The sequence below is a fragment of the Pelophylax lessonae genome (assembly GCF_965119305.1).
Source record: "Pelophylax lessonae genome assembly, chromosome: 6".
NCBI lineage: Eukaryota > Metazoa > Chordata > Amphibia > Anura > Ranidae > Pelophylax > Pelophylax lessonae.
In genome coordinates, this window is record NC_138773.1 from 106,946,992 (window position 1) to 106,970,816 (window position 23,825).

Consider the following 23,825-nt stretch of genomic DNA (forward strand, 5'->3'; position numbering starts at 1 on the left):
CCTCATAGACCCGGAAACTAACTGTATAGCCTGTGGCCCTGTCACACAATTTATACAGTTTGACCCCGTACTTGGCACGCTTGCTGGGGAGGTACTGTTTCATAGCAAGGCGGCCAGTAAATTTAATCAGGGACTCGTCAACGCAGACAACTTGTTCGGGGGTAAACAAGGCTGCAAACCGCTGATTGAAGTGGTCTATGAGGGGCCGAATTTTGTGGAGCCGATCGTATGCAGGGTCTCCCCGAGGACGACAGAGTTCATTGTCGCTGAAATGCATAAATCGCAGAATTTGCTCGTATCTCGTCCTGGACATAGAGGCAGAGTACATGCGCATATGGTGAACTGGGCTAGTGGACCAATATAGCCGCAATTCACTCTGTTTAGTTATGCCCATGTGGAGGGAAAGGCCCAGAAAGATCTTAAATTCGGAAACCGTTATAGGTTTCCAGCCGAATTGTCTGGCAAGGGGTGAAATTGGGTTGGCGGCGATGAACTGTTGTGCATATAAATTTGATTGATCCACAATAGATCTGTAAAGATCTTCCGCGAAGAACAGCTCAAAAAAGTTCAGGGGCGTAAAACCAGCTGTCTCCACGTGGATTCCAGGTTGGGCGGTGAATGGGGGAAGTACTGGCGCTGTAGTATCAGTGGGTTGCCAATTAGGAAATGCCAGCGCATCAGGGAGGGCACTATGGGCTCTACGGGCCTGTCTTCGAATACGCGGTGGCTGCGGGCCACTACTTGTGCTAGCCACCGCACCAGCTTCAACTGCACTTAGGGGACTCGCCACGTCACCAGGTCTTACTGCAGTGCTGGTTGTACTAGGTCCAGGTTGTACTAGGCCGCTGGCGCTTGCCAGGTCGCCAGAAGGATGAGCGGCACTAGTACCCACACTCTGCTCCATACGAGCACCCTGCGATTCTTGCATCACAACAACTTCAGAATGGGGTCGGGTACGCCTGGGTCTAACAGGGACCCATCTGTCGTCGGAGCTATCTGTCAGGGAGCCGCTGCCGTCATCAGGTTCATATACTGACACTAATTCGGTCATTGTAGCTTCCCCTTCGCTATCAGATGACTCGGTCAGCATATAACTGATAAGCTCTTCATCCCTGTACGAACGTTTGGTCATTTTGGTAACTAAATTTACCCGTACAGTGATGCGACTCACAGGTAATAAAAGCACCTGGTTGTCGAAGATTATTTCAAGCGCTACAAAAAAAAACTGCTAATGCTAGCAGGGATCAGGCCTGACTCTGCTAACACAGCGGTTTTGTGTCTTGTGTTTTTTTGCAAGTGACAGTAATCTATTGATTACTACACTTGCCTGGGTGAAAGGGTTAAACGCAGGTGCTGGCCGGAATCAGTACTGATCGTGCAAACACCGCGTTTTGGGAACCCTAAACTATGGGGGCGCTAGTATAGTTCTGATCAGATATTGATCTGTTCAAACACTATACTAGAAATGGAAGTGTAGGTGCGTGCGTGCGTGCGTGCGTGCGTGCGTGCGTGCGTGGCAATCAAGGGGTTACTTCTAAACTATGCGCCGGGGATCTGGGGGGGGTGGCGGGGACCCTAAACCTCCTTTGGGAAAGAAACTAGCTAGCTAGCGCAACCTCAAGTCACAATGACACCAATACAAAATACAGTAAAAACAGTATATTATGTGTGTATTAGTGCTAATGTGACAGAGGGTGTAGGGGTTAACGGGATGTGATCAGGGGGGGATCAGGGGTTTAAATCTTTATTGGAAGGGACTGGCGGGTATCCTAAGGATAAAAGGAACGGTGGCAAGCGCTAAACCTGGTCACAAGTCACACTTATACGGGTATATAGAAAATGCTATATACTGTATACAGTGTGCGTTGTGGCAGGGGGTGTAGGGGTGATCAGGAGGGGATCAGGGGATTAAATCTTTATTGGGCGGGTGGCGGGGACCCTAAACCTCCTTGGGACACAAACTTAGTCGCCTGCGCTAATTCTGATCACAATGACACTAATACAAATATACAAAAACACAGTATATTACGTTTGTATTAGTGCTGATGTGACAGAGGGTGTAGGGGTTAACTAGCGGTGATCAGGGGGGGATCAGGTGGGATCAGGGGCTTAAATCTTTATTAGGGGGGGTGGCGAGTAATTCAAGTGGAAAAAGGGGGGTCGCAAGCGCTAGACCTGACCACAAATCACACTTATACGGGTATATAGCAAAATGCTATATACTGTATACGGTGTGTGTTATGGCAGGGGGTGTAGGGGTGATCGGGGGGGGTCAGGGGCTTAAATCTTTATTGGGCGGGTGGCGGGGACCCTAAACCTTCTTGGGACAGAAACTTAGTCGCCTGCGCTAATTCTGATCACAATGATACTAATACAAAAATACAATAACACCGTATATTGCGTTTGTATTAGTGCTGATGTGACAGAGGGTGTAGGGGTTAACGGCGGTGATCAGGGGGGGGGGGTCAGGGGAGATCAGTGGGTTAAATCTTTATTAGGGGGGGGTGGGGGGTAATTTGAGTGGAAAAGGGGGGGTCGCAAGTGCTACACCTGTTCACAAATCACACTTATACAGGTATATAGGTAACTGCTATATGCTGTATATAGTGTGTGTTGTGTCAGGTGCTGTAGGGGTTAATTGGGGGGGGCGATCGGGGGTGAAATGTGCCTATCTAACTGTGTGTGGGTGTGCTTGGTGCAATACTCACAGTAAGATGTGCTCTCCTCTCACGCTGGATCCAAAAAGACCGTTGTGGGGGGAGGGCACATCTCCTCTAAGCCTGTGTTTACATTTCACAGGCTTAGAGGATGATCTGATTGGGTAGGACCGATCAACAGGTCCAGACCAAAAATGATTGGCCTGGACCTTATGACTGATCGGTTCTGAACCCAATCGAGTCATCGTTGGCGGCGGGGACGCGCGGGAGCGCGCACAGGGCCGGCAAATTGTGCTGACGTAGGCCTACGTCAGTTTGCCTGGCCGGGGCTGAGTGCCGACGTAGATCGTCGTGCGCCGGTCGTAAAGTGGTTAAACTTGCACTGGAACATGCATATCCTCAAATGAGATGGGAAAAACTGCACAAGAACGTATCACACATGCAGAAACCTATCCGTAAAAAAGAAATTGTGGTGTCAACGGCCCTTAAATTTATAGGTAAATTTATTATGTTTGTTCTATTTTTGTTAGCTGAATAGTTTCTATATTTTCCTTTTGTAGAATCTGATTCACCTTCTGACCTGCAATTGGTGAAAAGAAGATGGCAATTCCCAAACGTTACTACAGTCCCCAACCAGCTCTTGTTGGTTTCTCTGGTAGAGCATTTATGTCATGTCCATGAACAAAACCCCAACCGCTCTAAACAACTTTTTAGATGTAAGTATGCTTTTATGTTTGTTTTCTTTTTTTCTTTTTTAAATGGAATATTTGATGGAATTTGTGACCAGTGTTTTGTATAACCCTACATATAGTTTTTAGAGAACTCAGTATGGGGAGCTCACTTGGAAGAACAAGTGGCCCAGTCATCAGTCCCTTTAAGATGGTTAAAACCAGTCTTCAAACTGGGGGTAGTTGCAGGGCATTTGGGGGCCTCCCTTTTTAATCAGGTGGATCTCAGGAGCATGCCTGGACAGAGCGAGGGAACATCCAAAGTGCTGACAGACAGCAAAAATTCCACTACAGGTTCTAATCCTCCCCCATTTTGTTTAATAGAAAAGCCTTTTGGATGCAGTTCACTAATTTTATTTTTATTGATCTATATGTAGGCCAAGCACTGAGCAATCACACATACACAAACAAAACAAATGTTTCTATGCATTTTATATTATTTAATACATTCTGTATATTCAAGATATAAATGGAAGCAGATCCAGTATGCATACAATGTAAATAAAGAAGTATAGGTTTGACAGCATAAATAGCTGGGGCATTCCACATGTTGTGAAAATGCAGCTGTTAAGCTTGAAATGTTTGTGTGAACTAAATCTGCCCATAGTTTAAGCCAAAAGGAGATAGCAGTGTTGAAGTAGAGAGGAAGGGGAAACTCTAGCCAGTAAATATTGCTGCTGATCTGGCAGTTTTATTATCAGCATTTCTATTGCCTTTTAAATGCACATTTATCAGTTAAAAAAGAAAACAGCTGTTACGCGCTTAGGCTGATCTGATTCCAAAAGCTTTACCATACTGTGAGAGCCTAAATGTTTGCTTTTTACTAACTTGGAAAAACAAATGTCTTCTCGTCTGTCTATAAATGCTCTTGGAAAGACTTCTTGATCAGGTATTTGAGTAAATCTCAACTGAATTCACAGAAATTGATAATGGTCAGTTAGGCATTGTGCTAAAAATATTAATTTAATAGACTTGACTTTTCTCTGCCATTCACAAAAAAACATTTTACAGCCTTTGGTATATTTTCAATCACTAATTCCTAAAAGTTAAAGCTAACACGGCACTGCAGCATTGTGTGATCCATCGAGCAGGCTGTGTAAGTGTAAAAGCAGCCGTTGATAGACACACAGAGCCGCAGCACTGTGATCTGTCACTATTGTGAATGAATGATCAGCACTGTCTGTTCATTCAATAATAGTAGTCAAATACCATTAATAAAAAAAATATATATATATATATATATATATTAAAGCTAGTTCCTGTTTTTAAATCTTGCATAAAAATGTGAAAGATCATTCTTTTTATATTAAGTAAATAATTTCATATAATATAGATGCTAGCACTGACGCACATTTTAAGTGCAGGGCGGAATTACAGTTCTGCTCAGAGTCCAATCTTATTGTTTGAACTCCAGCATATGATGTTGTGTACCTTTGCACTAGCTAATAAAACTTGCTGTAAAGTTCAAGTGAAGTATTTTTTTTTTTTCTTTCATTTTAAGAGGAACGTCACCCTCCTTAGATGAAACTGAATTCCCTCTACCTAATATTTGTCCCTTCATTATAACAAAAAAGAGTACTTACTAGCCTGTGGAATACACTGATTATCTTGTTTGTTCTTGCTATGCCTTGCATAATCTTATGCCTCGTACACACGGTCAGATAATCGTACGAAAAACTCGCTTTCGACCTGGTTGCACGATAATCTGATCGTTGTACACAGCTTTCGACAGCCGATCACAACAGTTCGTCCAACAAAATCCGAAGGGACAAACAGGAAAACTTCTTTCGTACGATAGCCCCGCGAACGACAATCGTGTAATTAGTACACTATGCGTCCGCTAAAAATCGTTCGACAAACACCGCGCATGATCGGAAATAGCGAAATAACTATAAGCCAGGTTATTATATGTGACATCACTTTCCAAGACGTGGCTACGCATTCTGGTTGCTTTCACACAATCGTACGACAGAAATCATATGGTTAGTACACATGGTTGCATTCGACATTTTGTAGCATGCTACTTTACTCGAACGATATGTCGTACGATTATCTGACCGTGTGTACGAGGCATTAAGATTCCTCTTAGGAAAGAGACCTGCAGCAAGTCTGCACAGGTGTGGGGAATCCTGTGCATGCACAGACATGCTGCAGGCTTCTGCTAGGTATTTGGGACAGAGACCAGCATCATGTCTTCACATACATGGGATCTTGTGGCGCACATGTGCCTCTCCCTAAAGCTGCCTTCTTGAATGTGTGAAGTGAACATCACAGTAGGCAGCAGGGATAGGTCAGGAATCAAAGCAGTGGGCTGTCAAGTTTTACTGTAAAAAAAAAATAAAAAAAAATTCAAAAATATGTAACTATATGCTGTTTCATACAGCAGATGAGATAAAGAAATATAGAAAAGATAAAGAAATGTGGGTAGCACTTTAGGGTTTTTATAGATGGGGCTTGTTCATATGTGTGGCAACCATTCCTTGTGATGACATGTTTGCTTTGTGACCGTGGCATGTGTATAGACCGGAGTGGATGCATGCCCCCCTTCATGGGCAGGGACAGGTAAAATTGCAGCCCAACTGCCTGCTTTTATCATCCCTTGGTCACCCATGTAAACAAGCTCTTGGAGTGCATTAAAACGGATTCTAGTATTCTACTGAGACTCCTTGTTTATGTGCTCATTATGCAGAAAGCACATAAAAAAAAAACGTTTTTTTTTAATATTTGCGACCTAATATAAATATGCTTTGTTAATATTGATAATTGTAAATAGGTAATATTGAAAATAAGTTTACTTCCATTACGATTTCATACATACAGATATGTTGTATTCACATTCTACATTTGGGATTAAAGGTACACTTTTTAGTGAAAATTAAAACTGCTACTCTAAAAGATAAGTTGTGCTTTAAAAAAATATAAATATTTTTTTTTTTTTTTTGGGAACCTACTAAGCATTTCATCCATGATCAGCAGATTGTGGGTGCAGACTGTCAGTGTAGCTGCCTACCCGTACCTCCATTACTAGCAGACAGTTATTTCAGTCCAGGAAGAAACAATGAACTACGAAGATGCTCACTAGCGCCCTCATAGTTCATTGAGAACTGCAAGCCGTCAGCCACAAAGACTGACGGTACTTGTAGTTTATTCATTCACATAACTGTGTAAATGAATGTCACGGCCCTGTGGGAGGGGCCCCGCACGGCCATCATGCCGTAGTAACACGTCCCCGAAGAGCACAGTGCCTACTTACTCAGTGCTTTCGTTTTCATTCAGTCATCGCTATATTGCACCTGATAAAAAAAAAGTCACATTTACTGTCCTATAGACTTTAATTGGCTCTGTACTGTAGGAGCAACATCCAATTGAAGTTTATGCAGGTACTTCTGAGCATTCCCACTGTGGAATCCTTTCTGGATCTCGCATCCATAGTCTGGGTAGACTTGGCTTATATTTTGGGATCAGTCTCTAGGGTTGTGATAAGTATCGAGTTAAATCCCTCTCTTTTCCAAAACAAAAGTATCTATAACTCCAGAAAAATAAAGATCTATAATACAGTATGCTGGGATAGACTGCAAATGTTAAATGCTATTAAGTTGCAAAATTGACACATCTCTGAAATGAAATAAGAGACAGGATGAGGAGGGGTAGTTGAAGAAAAGACACTGAGGGCCAGGACTGTAATGGTTGGATTGCAAGGAGACTAATGCTTCGTACACACGCATCGATAGTTGGCCGTGAATTTTTGGCCAACGTCCGATCAGCCGATTTTCGGCTTGTTTAGTATGATGCTTTCGACAACCGACTCCGACTTTTCGGCCGAATAAAATCTGGTGTGCAGGCTATAAAATTTTTGTTGGCCGTCACCACAACGGCCGATTTTCCGTCAGTCAGTACAGATTTCGGCAGACAAAAATCTGATGAGCAAGTCTGGGCATGCTCAGAGAAGAAAAAACACACGGAAAGTAAACCAGCACATGACATCACTTCTGAAGTTGGTTTTTGTTGGCCGAGAAAATTTGTGTGCAGTCTAGAGCACATTTCAACCAACAAAACACTGGACAAAAGTCGGCCGATCGGTCGGCCGATAATTGTTGCGTGTGTACGAGGCATTAAATGGATGTTGGGGATCCCTCTCCTGTACATAGAGAAAGTTATGAGCTGCACTTTAACATAATTTGTTTGGTGATCATCCTTCTGTTTCCTAGTGCTTTGCCAAACCTTTACAAGAATGGGCCTTCTGACTCCATTTGCCTTCAGTGATGAGTTCAGCTCAGTGAGATTGCAGCACAGCACAGCTATCACAGAACTACTAAAGGCTGCTAAACGGCACATGCACAAAGAGGTATTTATTTTTATTATGTAATCCTATTTCAATATTATATTGTGATCCAAATCTGCTGGCTCACTTTAAAAATAAGTCGGATTATCTAACACAATCACTTATCTCTGTGTCATGAACTAAAGGGCAATAAAAGCAATTGAAACCAATATTTGGGAATTAAGTCCCCAATGATTTTTAAAGTGATGCACAGAGTCTTGTGATCCAGACAGTGCTTTATGTGGCAGCACAACTTATAATGAATATTATTGGACAGAAATATGAAAGCTGACATTTTTTTTTTAAGTTTTAAAGGTATAAGCTCTGGAATTATCATTTTCTGTATGGTGACCTACAAATCCTTAGCAATCATGGAGCCAGTAAAGTCAGAATTCACTATTTGCATACTCTTGCTTCCCGCCATACAATTTCCATGATGTTATTTAGATTATCAGTAAACCTAAATGTAGCATTGGTAAACAAAAATGTATAATGTACAATGTACAAATTCTTAGGGTTGGGGCATTAGTTTTCTTTTTGCATCCTTTTTTTCCCTTTTGTTTTCTCCTGGGGATCCAGCCAATACGTCTGTTTTTTTTTTTCACTTCCTTTAAGACACCAAGCTGTCCAGCAAAACTGTCAGTTAGAGGGTTGAGGCAAACCATTTAACACTTGACAGGCGTGGTGCCCACAGTAATCATTGATTGTGTTGCTGCAAATGCTTAAAGTTGTTAAGTCATCGACAAAAGGCTCTTTATAACCTTTATACTTTTGACTTATTGAAAGCAATATTTTTTGTTTATTTTTTACTAGCATTGTTCTACTTTTTTATTAAAGTGGTTGTAAACCTCAGAACAAAGCACATATTTATGTAGTATTTACTTGCCTCTCTCCAAAGCATAATTGCAGCTTCCTGCCCCCTGCTTTGTGAGTCTGTGAAAAAACCTTTTCCTTTCCGAGTTTTACAAAGATGTACTGCATATAAACTGGTACAACCAATGTACATTGTTTTGTTTCACCTCCTGTGTGTCACCTGAGGCCAGTAACTTCACTGGGTATATGTTAGGGATTACAACCACATTATTATAGCTATGTGGATAGAGATTTAATTTACTGTTTTCATGATACTTTATCTTTTCTCAACGATCTTTGCACTCTGCATTATTTTCTCTTAGATATCCTTTCTGTATTCTGTATATTTTGCTTTAATACAGAAAATGTATAAATAAAAAATACATTAAAAATGATTAACAGGTGTTTGGCTTTAATATGTTCATTCCTTAGTCTAAATCCGACCATAGATGACTAGAATCTCAGCCGGTTCAGCAGGGACTGGCCAAGATTCCAACCATCTATGGGCAGGCTGGTTGTACTAAAGTCAATCCATCGATCAACATCAGTACAACCAGCTTTTTGGATTTTTTTTATGCGATCACTGTTGGCAGCTATAGCCACCAGCAGTGACCCTTGTGTTCAGCCAGCAGCAAAGACTCCCCCGCTGGCAGAACACAATAGTGCTGCGGGAGGGATTGCAGTGTTGATGGGAGAATCAAGCAATTTTCTTTCTCTTATGTTTATTGACCTACATAGAAACATAGAATGTGTCGGCAGATAAGAACCATTTGGCCCATCTAGTCTGCCCAATATATCTGAATCCTATGAATAGTCCCTGGCCCTATCTTATATGAAGGATAGCCTTATGCCTATCCCATGCATGCTTAAACTCCTTCACTGTATTTGCAGCTACCACTTCTGCAGGAAGGTTATTCCATGCATCCACTACTCTCTCCTCTACTTTGCCCCTCTAATTTAAAACTGTGTCCTCTTGTGGTAGTTTTTCTTCTTTTAAATATGCTCTCCTCCTTTACCGAGTTGATTCCCTTTATGTATTTAAAAGTTTCTATCATATCCCCTCTGTCTCTTCTTTCTTCCAAGCTATACATGTTAAGGTCCTTTATCCTTTCCTGGTAAGTTTTTTCCTGCAATCCATGTACTAGTTTAGTAGCTCTTCTCTGAACTCTCTCTAGAGTATCTATATCCTTCTGGAGATATGGCCTCCAGTACTGCGCACAATACTCCAAGTGAGGTCTCACCAGTGTTCTGTACAGCAGCATAAGCACTTCTCTCTTTCTACTGCTTATACCTCTCCCTATACATCCAAGCATTCTGCTGGCATTTCGTGCTGCTCTATTACATTGTCTTCCCACCTTTAAGTCTTCTGAAATAATTACTCCTAAATCCCTTTCCTCAGATACTGAGGTCAGGACTGTGTCAAATATTCTATATTCTGCCCTTGGGTTTTTACGCCCCAGGTGCATTATCTTGCACTTATCCACATTAAATTTCAGTTGCCAGAGTTCTGAGCATTCTTCTAGTTTTCCTAAATCCTTTTCCATTTGGCGTTTCCCTCCAGGAACATCAACCCTGTTACATATCTTTGTGTCATCAGCAAAAAGACAAACCTTACCATCGAGGGCTTTTGCAATATCACTAATGAAGATATTAAACAAAATTGGTCCCAGTACAGATCCCTGAGGTACCCCACTGGTAACATGACCTTGTTCTAAATGTTCTCCATTGACTACAACCCTCTGTTGTCTGTCACTCAGCCACTGCCTAATCCACTCAACAATATGGGAGTCCATGCTCAATGACTGCAGTTTATTGATAAGTCTTCTATGTGGGACAGTGTCAAAAGCCTTACTAAAATGTAGATATGCAATGTCTACTGCACCTCCACCGTCTATTATTTTAGTCACCCAGTCAAAAAAATCTATAAGATTTGTTTGACATGATCTCCCTGAAGTAAACCCATGTTGTTTTTCATCTTGCAATCCATGGGATTTAAGATGTTCCACAATCCTATCCTTTAATAGGGTTTCCATTAATTTGCCTAGCTCTTCTATTCTTGACCACAGGGTTTATAGTGCCACCTACAGGAGTAGTACACAAGGCCTGTGGGCAGTCCTAGCTGGTATAAACCCCCCTCTCTGCAAATCAGTTCTTTCTGGTGTAAGGACCTTGTTCCCTGATGGGTCTTGTGGTTCCATAGCATTTTTTCCTGGGATTTTTAATCAACATCCAGGCTGGGCAACTGGTTGGATAATCTAGATCCAGTGATCGCCCCAGTCTTTCCTACCAGCTACTGTGCAAACCTTTAGTGAAGTACTGGGTCGACCGTGACAAGCCCCATCAAGTTAAACGTCTTGCAGGGACACATGACCAAGCTCCGAAGTCAGTGTTACCCTGACAGCCCCCCTACTTCGGTGGAAAGAAGGATCTGTCATGGAAGTCTTACCCATACATTTGGCTGGATCGGTAAGCAAATTCCCTCACCAGACGCAGTGTGGGGCACGGGTGCTCTGTGGGGTGGTCAGCCCTGCAGAGTTCTCCTTTTCCTCTACAGGCTTGGGTGGTTAATGTGGTAGTGGGGGGACTGCATTTGCAGTTTATTATGGAGGCTCCTATGGACTGTGATGAGGAAGGGTTGTCTGCAATGTTTTTGTCCATTGCCGGTTTGGCGCTGCAGCCTGGGTTTGACCACGGACCTAGTTTCTCAGTCACTTACTTGGTAGGTCAGCCCTTATAACAAGGTCAGCATTCAGGACGGGTGTGCCCGGTGCACGTGGAACAGACCGACTGGTATAAGGCCTTAAGTACATTGTGACGTGTCCCTGCGGTTACCCAGCTCTACATGTTGGTGCATGACTTGGACTTGCCTTTGGTTCACAGACCGGGCATCTACAACAGTCTGGGCAGACTTTCCCCCCATCATTCCAACAGACTGTGTAAAGCAGGTAATAAATTCCACCCAGGCAGTATAGTTTTAAACAAAAAGTTTATTGCGATTTAGTTAAAAATATTGTGGAAAAGAGACCAAAAAAAAAAAACACACCTACCAAAATTGGAACGGATTGTTGCCCTATCAACTTAATAGATCATGGCTGTGGGTCCCACGGAACTAAAGTCTGCTGAATAAATAACCAATATAAAGCTCAAAGATAACCTCTGTGAGGGATGAAAGTAAGCACGTATGCCAAATTAGTTCTTTTACCATAAATTATTCTCTTATATATGCTACTGTTTTGAATGACTTTTACTCAAAATGATGTTCCATCCCAGCCCGCTGCATCCACTTCCAGTTTCTCCTGTTACTTGTGAATACACTATTGTTAACACCCACCACCCGCCCCCAACAGCTTTATATCCCTTGCTCAATATGGCTTCGGACTTAGCCTGATTAGGTAGCACTAAAAAACACACATAAATCCAGCGCTAGTATGACAGGACCAGCACCCTCTCCATGACAATTGGCATAACACCTGGGGGTCAAGTAGCAGCTGTGTGGGGAAAAAAACGCACCAGGAGGGATGTTCAAAAGTATCAGTCACACAAGGGTTAAGTGCTATATGAACCCACCGATGATGATTACTGATGGCAGCAATAATAGTCATGAATGATTCCAATGTACTAAATAGAACTTTGAAAAGTTGTCAGGACAACCATATGAGAAGCAGGCACTTCTCATGCTTCCCTGGCACCCCTGCATTAGGTCACCGCACATGGCGCTCACCACCAGGGGCTCTAAAGCGGTTCAAGCCTTGTTTTGGTCGTCCTCCTCCCAGAGTCTGACGTCATTTCCGGGTCCCCTTCCCGGTCACCACTTATTGTGGTATGCCCTATACCGGGCATTGTGTGACTGGTTTTCCACCCGTCCCTGTCCAGTATTGAGGCATTCTGTTATCTCCTCACAGTCTGAGCAAGGCACAACTGTCCATACTGCTGCATTGTTCCTGGCTGGTTTTATGCCTTCACACACACTGAATGGTCACCAAGCTGTGCATTTTTAACCCCTTATTTTGGCTTCACCATTGCAGATCCAGCGGGGGGTCATTGTACAAGGTGTACTGCTGTTTTATAGATACATGGAACTGATTTTAAATAAAACTTTTCAATGTTCTATTTACTACATTGGCATCATTCATGAGTATTATTGCTACCATCCTTAATCATCATCGGTGGGTTCATATAGCGCTTATGTGGTTAACCCTTGTGTGACTGATTAGAGAGCATGCGTGCTCCGAATTGAGATGAATACATTGTAAAATCTCAGTTGATGTCAGTTGGTTTAAATCAGTTTATAAATATAATTGGACACAACATGTATACTTGGTGTTATGTTCCTGTTCATATTTTTTTAACTTAAAAGTTGACAGACAACCTTTATTACCAATAATATGTAATGTACTTTACAATGTTCCTGACATACAGTGCCTTGCGAAAGTATTCGGCCCCCTTGAACTTTGCGACGTTTTGCCACATTTCAGGCTTCAAACATAAAGATATAAAACTGTAATTATTTGTGAAGAATCAACAACAAGTGGGACACAATCATGAGGTGGAACGAAATTTATTGGATATTTCAAACTTTAACAAATAAAAAACTGAAAAATTGGGCGTTCAAAATTATTCAGCCCCTTTACTTTCAGTGCAACAAACTCTCTCCAGAAGTTCAGTGAGGATCTCTGAATGATCCAATGTTGACCTAAATTACTAATGATGATAAATAGAATCCACCTGTGTGTAATCAAGTCTCCGTATAAATGCACATGCACTGTGATAGTCTCAGAGGTCCGTTTAAAGCGCAGAGATCATCATGAAGAACAAGGAACACACCAGGCAGGTCCGAGATACTGTTATGGAGAAGTTTAAAGCCGGATTTGGATACAAAAAGATTTCCCAAGCTTTAAACATCCCAAGGAGCACTGTGCAAGCGATAATATTGAAATGGAACGAGTATCCGACCACTGCAAATCTACGAAGACCTGGCCGTCCCTCTAAATTTTCAGCTCATACAAGAAGACTGATCAGAGATGCAGCCAAGAGGCCCATGATCACTCTGGATGAACTGCAGAGATCTACAGCTGAGGTGGGAGACTCTGTCCATAGGACAACAATCAGTCGTATACTGCACAAATCTGGCCTTTATGGAAGCGTGGCAAGAAGAAAGCCATTTCTTAAAGATCTCCATAAAAAGTGTTGTTTAAAGTTTGCCACAAGCCACCTGGGAGAAACGCCAAACATGTGGAAGAAGGTGCTCTGGTCAGATGAAACCAAAATCAAACTTTTTGGCAACAATGCAAAATGTTATGTTTGGCGTAAAAGCAACACAACTCCTCACCCTGAACACACCATCCCCACTGTCAAACATGGTGGTGGCAGCATCATGGTTTGGGTCTGCTTTTCTTCAACAGGGACAGGGAAGATGGTTAAAATTGATGGGAAGATGGATGGAGCCAAATACAGGACCATTCTGGAAGAAAAACTGATGGGGTCTGCAAAAGACCTGAGACTGGGACAGATATTTGTCTTCCAACAAGACAATGATCCAAAACATAAAGCAAAATCTACAATGGAATGGTTCACAAATAAACATATCCAGGTGTTAGAATGGCCAAGTCCAGACCTGAATCCAATCGAGAATCTGTAGAAAGAACTGAAAACTGCTGTTCACAAACGCTCTCCATCCAACCTCACTGAGCTCGAGCTGTTTTGCAAGGAGGAATGGGCAAAAATTTCAGTCTTTTGATGTGCAAAACTGATAGAGACATACCCCAAGCGACTTACAGCTGTAATCACAGCAAAAGGTGGCACTACAAAGTATTAACTTAAGGGGGCTGAATAATTTTGCACGCCCAATTTTTCAGTTTTTTATTTGTTAAAGTTTGAAATATCCAATAAATTTCGTTCCACTTCATGGTTGTGTCCCACTTGTTGATTCTTCACAAAAAATTACAGTTTCATATCTTTGTTTGAAGCCTGAAATGTGGCAAAAGGTCAAAAAGTTCAAGGGGGCCGAATACTTTCGCAAGGCATTGTATATATTTCCGCTTCCTGGATTTTATTTTCATCTGGCCTTCAGATCTGAAAGGCGGAGTGATTTAACACCTGTTTTTAGATTTGCCATCCATGTGACGAAATAAAAAGTATGCCGTTTGCAAAAACTTTGCATAAAATAGTTCATTTGCATTTAACTTTATTGGTCCAAAGCAGGGTTCGACAATCCCCGGGCGCCAGGTCGCATTTGCGACTAGAATTAGCGACCTGGCGCCTGGGGTGCACTGCAGGAGATGTCCTGCCGCTTTGCGCCCGCCCCGAGCGCTCGAACTACCGCAGTATCCGAAAATTTAGTCCCCGACTTTTGGGCCTTCTTCATGGAGATGCTGCCAATGGGGAACTGGCGGCCTCTTGTGGTGGCCGGGAGTATTACAACAAGCAGTAACTAACCGTGCTGCAAGGAATTTCTACTGCTTGTTCTGAATGCCCGCCTTTCTCCTTCCCTAGAGGTGGAGAGACGGAAGTTTTTGCAGTCTTCATCTGGCGCCCTTTGATTAAAAGGTAAGTGTGCAGGGGAGTGTGGTTATTTTATTTTACACTGCTCTCTCCTGGAATTTCAAGGATAATGTGTTCTACATATTTATGCACTTCTGCAAAAGAGTGTTAGGCTTCTTTCACACGGCCGCTCTGGATTTCTTCTCCGCTGCGGGACTTTTTTTTTTTTCACGGAGCGGATGACATTTGTGTCATCCGCTCCGTATGTCCGCATATCATCCCATCCGTTTGCGGATGATATGCGGACATAATGTAAGTCTATGGCATTGCGGATGTCAGCGGATGACACCGCTGACATCTGATTTTCCTTCCTTTCCGTTTTTTGAACGGATGAAAAACTAGGGTTCTGTTCCGTTCCAAAAAACGGAGCAGAACTGAAAGGAAGAAAATCGGATGTCAGCGGATGGTATTCCGCTGACATCCGCAGTGCCATTGACTTACATTATGTCCGCAAATCATCCGCAAAAAAATAGGATGATTTGCGGACAAGCGGAGCGGCCGTGTGAAAGAGCCCTTAGTTCTTTCACACGGGCGGTCCGATCAGATCCGCCTGTCAGTTTTTTAGGCGGATCTGATCGGATGCCCCATTCAGTCCTATGGAGCAGCGGATGTCAGCGGTGACACCTCCGCTGACACCCGCTGCCATCCGTATCCGATCCGGTCCGTGAAATCCGGACGGATGGAAACACTATTTTCCATCCGTCCATGGGATCGGATGAGAGCGGACAGGCGGTCCGCTCTCATCTGATTCCCCATAAAGAGCAGCGGGGCTCTGACACCTCCCAGTGCGGAGACGGAGCTGTCATCCGCCGGCTCAACGGGGATCGGCGGATCGATCCCCGCTGAGCAGAGCACGGTCCGCAATGGAATGCGGACCGTGTGAAAGGGGCCTTACTTTAAAAATTGCATTTTGTAATCTCCTTGCAATGTATTGATTATAATCCCTTATTCACAATAAGAATCTTTTATGGAAAAAAAAAAATATATATTATTTTTCATCATTGCCCTGCCATGCCACACAGCCGATGGCCCCTTTCACACTGGCTTTCTGATCAGGTCCGCCTGTCAGTTTTTCAGGCGGACCTGATCGGACCCTTCAGTCTCTATGGAGTGGCAAGCCGCTGCCATCCGATCCTGTCCGCCAAAAACAGACGGATGGTGGTTCTATTTACCATCCGTCCAGTGAATCGGATTGGATGGCATCGGATGGGAACAGACGGTCGTTTCCATCTGATTGCCCCATAGAGGAGAATGGGCTGTGTCTGCATAGCAGAGTGGACAGGACCTGTCATCCGCCTGCTCAGCGGGGATCAGCAGAGAGATCCCCACTGAGCATGCGGCTTCTGCTTAGCGTAGGCGCCCGTGTGAAAGGGGCATAAGGTGGCATATGTTACTCTTGGTCACTGGATCGCCTATCGCCCCAACCTTGCTGCACTGTTTTTCCCTAGTGAGCCCCTGCACATCACACCATCAAGCCCCATACACATGGGCCAAATACCGGGCAAAATCGGCCAGCTCAATAAAAACTGGCTGCCATTTCGACCCGTGTGTATGGCAGCTGGGCTGGCTTCTGTCAGATGAGTATGCTATAAAATCAGCACTCTCAGCCAATGGCTGTCCCCCTGTCACAACACAATAGCTCAGCAGGGGAGATCGCTGTACTAACATCAGATTGTTAGTACAGTGGCTCAGACCTGCGCTGTTAGTTTTTTTCCTTAAACCTGTTGGGATGAACGAAAAAAAAAAATTATAGTGTGTACAAGGCTTTACATGGCCTAGTGATGGACAGGCTGTGATGCTGCGTTTCTGCCTTGGGCCTCTGACCTACTGGGGATGGTCCACATGCCTTCTGCTGTGTTTGGTTTGTGGCTGGGGGCTAGAAGTGCTGTGCCTGCCATTCCTTTCACAGGGTTGTGCAAACTATATCACCCAACGCCCAGTACATGCAGTTCTGGGCACCAGCCATGTGGTTTTTACATTTAGCCCTGCTGTGGGCAAGCAGCGATCTGGCACTTCCAGCTCCAGCACATGCCAATCAGGGGGCCCGGCCAATGATTCATCACTGCGGTCTATCAATTGGTGGAGCGGATGACAGGAGAGAGACCTGTGTTGGTAAATTAATAGCGGGGATGTGCTGGTTTTGTGTCCTGCAAAGCAGGAAATAAAAACAGTTACATTCCTTAGTTAAAGCACCACATAGTAAACACTTCGTAGGCGGATCCGTGCTGCTTAGCAGGGATCGATCCGCCGATCCCCGCTGAGCCGGCGGATGACAGCTCCGTCTCCACTTGCAGTGCGAAGAGGGAGGTGTCACAGCTCCCGCTGCTCTCTATGGGGGATCGGATGAGAGCGGACCGCCTGTTCGCTCTCATCTGATCAGATACCTGGACGGATGGAAAAATTGGGTTTCCATCCGTCCAGATTTCACGGACAGGATCAGATACGGGTGGCAGCGTGTGTCAGCGGAGGTGTCTCCGCTGACATCCGCTGCCCCATAGAGCTGCATGGAGGATCCGATCCGATCCGCCTAAAAAACTGGCAGGCGGATCTGATAGGATCGCCCGTGTGAAAGAGCCCTTACACGCTACTAGGGACATAGTTAACCCTTTGATTTGCCCCTGGTGTTAACCATTTCCTACCCAGTGTCATTAGTACAGTGTATATTATCACTGGTCACTGTATTAGTGTCACTTTAGATGGCAGTGGCAGTTAGTTCCCTCCCAGTGTCATTGTCAGATTGTATGCCGCACTATTGCAGTCCCGCTCTAAGTTGCTGATCGCCGCCATTACTAGTGTAAAAAAAAAAAAAAGCTAATAACTCCAGTATATATACACACACCATAATTTGTAGACTATTTTACTTATTGGGATTTCAACAAAAACATCTTTGTTTGTGAATTCAGAAGAAAAGAAACGTGCTGCAAAAGGCGTGACGTCAGAAGATACCAAGCAACTGCGAATGACAAATTTCTTTGCAAAGACTTCTTGTTCAGAAAGTGCAGTGCAAAATGTTATTGCAGAATCAAACTGCACAAGAGAAGAACAACCAGCAGAGGAGTCCCCTTCAACAAGTCGCCCTCAAAATGATGGCAGAAGGAAGTTTAAGCAAGATTGGTGCAAAGAACACATGGCTTAAATATGACTATAACACAGGTATAGCCATATGTGAGTGTTGTGCCTCCTTCCCTGGCATTGCCGACCACACATCCAAGATTGCGAAAGGGTTTTCAGGACCATTTAAACTGGAGACCTTCAAGAAACATGGAAAGTCACTCCAGCATGAAAAATGTATGAAGGCCAAACATGCCCTGTTGGCTCCAGAAGCTACGCCATTGGCTGTATGCATTCACAAAATGGACCAAGGGATGTTCAACCACATGAAAGTTCTATTTAATGTAGCCTATTATATTGCAAAAAACAACAAGCCATATACAGACTTTAAAGGTTTGTTAGAGCTAACAGGGAAACTAGGGGTTGATGTGAGAGAGGAGTATGCAAATGACAAGAGATGCAAGGAATTCATCTAACATATTGCAACTGTAATCCGGAAAGAACTCATCTGCGAGCTAAAGGAGGCGAAATATGTTAGCTTGATGCTAGATGGATCAACTGACAAAGGAGGAGTAGAAGATTTAATATTATATGTCAGATACATCAAGAGCAATAGGATCAAAGAAGTATTTCTATCAATCCTACCTCTTGAAATGGCAACTGCAGATGGGTACTTAGAAACCATCACTAAAGAGCTGAAGACACATGGTCTTTTAGACTGGCTTTTTTCAAACCAGCTGATTGGAATTGGTACAGATGGTGCTGCAAGCATGATTGGAGCTGAAAATTGACTGGTACAGAAAGTACGTCAAAATCTCAGTCATGTCATTGGCATTCACTGTGTTGCACACAGATTAAATTTAAGTGTATTAAGCTCTGTGAAAGAGGAAAAATGCATTGATGACCTTGACTCTGTTTTAAAGAAGCTGTACCAATTTTACCAGGATTCACCCAAGAGAATGCGACAGCTAAAGCAGGTAGCTGAAAGTTTTCATGAAAAAAATCCAGAAATTTCAGTACTTGCATAACATAAGATGGGTGTCAAGCAAAGTTAGTGCTCTCTCTGCACTTGTCAAAGATTGGAAATGTGTGACAGTCCACCTGGAAAGTGTTGCTGCAGAAAAAGACACTGCTTCTGCAGTTGCACATGGTTTGTTGAAAAAACGAACTGATTTTAAATTTGTTCACATGCTCCATTTTCTGCTTGACTACCTAGAAATTATTAAGAACCTCTCCCTTTTATTTCAAAGGGAAGAGCTTTTCCTAAGCACAATTGAGTTGCATGTGAAAAACACTATTTCTTCTTTAAAATCTCTCAAAGATGTGCCACAACAGTATGAGGAGAGATTTCTAACTGGAACATCACTCAAAGGACAGTATCAAGATGTACAGTTGCATGGACTCGGTAATACTGCAACTTCTTTGATCCAGCATGAAAAGGACAAATTGATTCAGTATGGTGTAAAATATCTAGAAGAGCGATTTCTCATTCAATGGAATATTGAACGTTCCACTGCAGTGTTTGATACCTTTGCCTGGCCATCGGGAAAAGCACTACAAGACTATGGTGTTGATGACATTACAACATTGGCTCAGCATTTCCAGAAACAACTCTCACTGCCTGAAATGCATGATAAATGCATGCATGCAATCCACAATGAGTGATATGAATTTAAAGTCCTTGGAAAAGGAAAGAAACTAATGCCCCATACACACGTGCAGATTATCTGCAGACTTTTGTCTGCAGACTTACCAAAACCATATAATATGAGGTCAAACCTAAACACTTTCAATTTGTATGCAATCCGGCAGGCTCTTGCACTACATAGAAAAGGTAAGTCTGCAGACAAAAGTCTGCAGATAATCTGCACGTGTGTATGGGGCATTAGTGAACTTCTGGATTTGGCACTCTCCAACACAGACAGATTTCCAGTTTTGGGAAACTTGTTGTCTATAGTGTCTGTGTTGCCTGTCTCAACCGCATGTTGTGAGAGAGGATTCAGCTTAATGAACTTTGTAAAAAATAAGTTCAGATCTTTAATGCAGCAAGAAAGTTTAGGCGATTTGTTGATGACCAACATGAATGGACCATCAGTGAAGGATTTTGATCCTGCAAAGGCCGTTGACCATTGGTACTTTAATTGCAAAAGTACAAGGCATATTCATGGCCACAAAAAGTCAAGTGAAAAAAAATGACATTGCATTAAACAGCTGGTGTGTCACATCAGAATATATTCATTATCTACACAAGTTAAATGCCTATGATGTTTGGTTCTAGTCGTCTTTATGTTTAAATTTAAGATCGGTTATTTTCGTCATTGAAAATAAAGCTTTGTTGTTAAAAAAAAAAAAAAAAACTGGCTCCTAACTTTTTTAGCTGGCTCCTAGATTCCAAACAAATTTGTCAAGCCCTGGTCCAAAGAATGTCAGGCAAAGTAGTCGGCCCTCACGCATGTTCACTTCATCAAATCTGGCCCTCTTTGAAAAAAGTTTGGACACCCCTGTAGGCTGTCAGCTATCTTTCATCTCTCATTGATCCTTAGGCTTTGCTTTGTATAAGGGGATGCTGAGCCGTCGCTGCTTGGGACACCTCTTAACTCATGTTGCCGACCAATTTTAGACTGCTTGTTGCACTTCAGTGATGTATTAGGTTATGAAGTCAGCTCCCATATTTTTATTGCCACAGGTGTGGAAAAAGCATCCTTCAGATATAATGGTGGAACTGCTATCTGTTTTCTTTAAGTCACTTTGATACATGAAAGCCAATGTTTTTACATAGTTCTTAATGCATGTGTTATTATTTGTAGGAAATAACCAATGGTGACCTAAATCTACATTTGAACAGGTAAGCAACTTATATTCAGTAGCTGATCTGAAACTGGAACTTCTCATGACCTCTATTAACTAATAGACATGTTTTGTTTAGGGCGAAGGATATGCTTGCCGAGGCACAGACTTCTCGTTACTTAAATGAATTTGAGGAAATTACTCAGCTTGGGAAAGGTGGATATGGAAAAGTCTACAAGGTACAGCTAATATATTTGTAATTTTTTTTTTTTATCTGATTTTAAAGATTGGTCACTCTGTAAAATGAAGGAGTGATTTGGTCACGTCTAGAAGCTTAAACAATGTGCTTGTTCCATCCTGGTCCATTCCTCCTCTGCTGTCATATTCTGGATACAGAATGGATGTTCTTGGATAGATGGTGGGATGGACTTCTTGCATCCGCTTGTATTTCTTGGGTGTTGTTCCCAATTTAGGTTAATTGCTAAGGAGGCCTGTTTCTGCCTGTTGGATTATCATTTTATTTTGCAGCAGTAGGCACATTTTGAGACCCCCGCAAAAAAAAATCTCCAGCAGAAATGCCCAAGATGTAAGACGCTAGTTGGTGGGGATATCTAATGTGTCCACCCTTCACTCGCGTATTCGGTTTTAAACCAATGACCATTTATTAGGCCTTAAATTGCAGCATGTCGTGCTACTAAGCATCTGGGATGCCGCTCCCCTAACCCAACCCATGTGCAGTGTTCGAACAGCCTCAGCCAGTGCTACTTCACTGACCACGCCCCCTGACATGTTTCACCCTGCCCACAGGGGACTTAGTCATAGAATTCACAGTACATGTTGCTGGTTAAAGTCAAAAACTCTATGGTAAATAATTTAGAATTTCAGCATATTACTGATTTTATTTGGTTTTCAAACAAATGGCTTGAGTCTTAGAGACAATGTATCAAACCAAAAACTCCAAGTGTAAGATCCTCTCACAGCAAATTCCACACTTCATCCGCTAAAATGTTATGTAACTATACTTTTTTTTAATTTATTTTTTGTAGGTCCGTAACAAGCTGGATGGCCAGTTCTATGCAATCAAAAAAATTCTGATTAAGAAGGTGTCGCGCCGAGACTGTAAAAAGGTATGTTTCATAGGAAAGAGTGTGGTAATAGTGGATGAGGCAATGAGACTGTGAACTATAGGACCGCACACTTTAAGTAAATTAGACATTAGTGTGTGTGCACTATGTGTGTATAGCGAGAGAGAGCAATTGTATCATAAATAGATTAGTAATAGATGCAGCACCCAAGACTCAGTGATGGTGAGAAGATGGTTCAGTATTTTACTAAAGCAGAGTGTAAGTTTGTTTAAATCTTTGTTTATACAAATCTGTCCTGCACACATCTCTGCGGCATGAAAAACCCAGGTATTTTGCCTATGGTGGCACCATCAACATTTGACCCTCGCTACAAAGGTCAAATGCGCGTATTTCTTTAAAGGAGAAATCAGGCAGATGCTTGTAGATGGTGCCAATAATAACCTTTCAGTGTATACCTTCTACAGAAATCACCAGCATGTATCCATTTGATCATAAGGTCCAGCATTGCAGGCTGACCCATCCACTCATGAATACACCCAGTAATCAGGTTCAAAGGGGACAAAGAGGGAACATAGTGCTCACTGCAATAGATTTATTAGAATAATAAAAATACAGTATGCTCACATGAATGTAAAGAGAAATGCCTCCCATAATACAAAGCATGTGGCAGAGCAGTGCTGTCTGACTACAATAATCTGTAGCAGTATCCGGATTCCTCCAGCCTACAAACAACTAGCTCACTCCAGGATCGCTAAGCTCCACCCAAGCACTAAGTTCATTCAATGTTTTAATTGGCGCAGCACTTATGCTGTATACCAATATTTTGAAAGGTGACTTAGTCACATCATGCTTGCAGCTTTCATTTTTAGGCTGTTGTGTGAATTATAAATTGAAGACTACTTGTTACTAGCAAACACATATTCACTAAAACCTGAAGTCTTTTTTACCTTAATTGGTCCTTTTCCCAAGTCCCACTTACAGCTGGGGGGATAGATGGATTGTTAGAGAGCTAGCATTGATCAGAATCTAGAATAACAATGTCCTAATTGATAGTGTTGTAAGTCTATGCTGCAGTTTGCTGATGGATCGCTTTTATCTGTACCAGGTTCTTCGTGAAGTTAAGGTGTTGGCTGGTCTGCAGCATCCCAATATTGTTGGGTACAATACAGCCTGGATGGAACATGTTAAGCCGCCACACTCTAAATGTAAGTGATATTTACTGTTTTAGTAATTCCTTACACTAAGTTGCTGATCTAAAAAAAGTAAGGCCCAAACACACTGTAAAAGATTAGTTAGGTTGGCCATAGACGAAGAGATAAGTTTTTTGGATCTTACATTGGAAGATTATAATCGTTTCTGCCACCATCCCAACAAAATTGTTTGTGGTTTGTGGTGCCTCAAGTCAAGTATGGGATTTTATGGGCAGGAGTACAGGAGAATAAGCAAAAGTAGTATAATATACAAAATTTATTGCGAATTAGCAATATATATACAACAATTAAATGGTGACTTTAATGGGTAAAGTCCCATTGTGCAGTGAAGAAGAAGAAATAAAGTGTGTTTGCATGTGGCAATAAGTGACTTAAAAGTGGGTTATATGTGGTCTTGCTCTGCTGTTCCTCATGTCAGAAGACCGGGATGAGTGCAGAGGAGGTGCCAGATCGGTGATCCGACATGTTTCGGCCTATTGTGGCCTTTATCAAGGATATTTCACCGATTCTACAGATAATCAAAAAGGGAGTATCAAGTTGGGCAATATTGTACTGAAAACATACATAATATAGTTTACACATGTGTGGGTTAA

General features: G+C 42.6%; 1 protein-coding gene and 1 pseudogene across 2 annotated transcripts in view; both read left to right on the forward strand.

Moving 5' to 3' along the window:
• Positions 1–23,825, forward strand: part of EIF2AK1 (eukaryotic translation initiation factor 2 alpha kinase 1) — a 112,550-nt gene that overhangs the window by 26,415 nt on the left and 62,310 nt on the right. The window contains exons 2-7 of the mRNA XM_082261884.1: positions 3,218–3,373; positions 7,594–7,730; positions 20,957–20,994; positions 21,076–21,175; positions 21,983–22,063; positions 23,127–23,226. Coding sequence (XP_082118010.1) covers positions 3,218–3,373; positions 7,594–7,730; positions 20,957–20,994; positions 21,076–21,175; positions 21,983–22,063; positions 23,127–23,226 — 612 coding nt within the window. The remainder of the gene's footprint in view (positions 1–3,217; positions 3,374–7,593; positions 7,731–20,956; positions 20,995–21,075; positions 21,176–21,982; positions 22,064–23,126; positions 23,227–23,825) is intronic.
• On the forward strand, positions 11,401–20,345 carry LOC309557688 (zinc finger protein 862-like; annotated as a pseudogene). Its single transcript has 3 exons — positions 11,401–11,503; positions 18,002–19,852; positions 20,039–20,345. The product of its transcript is annotated as a zinc finger protein 862-like (transcript).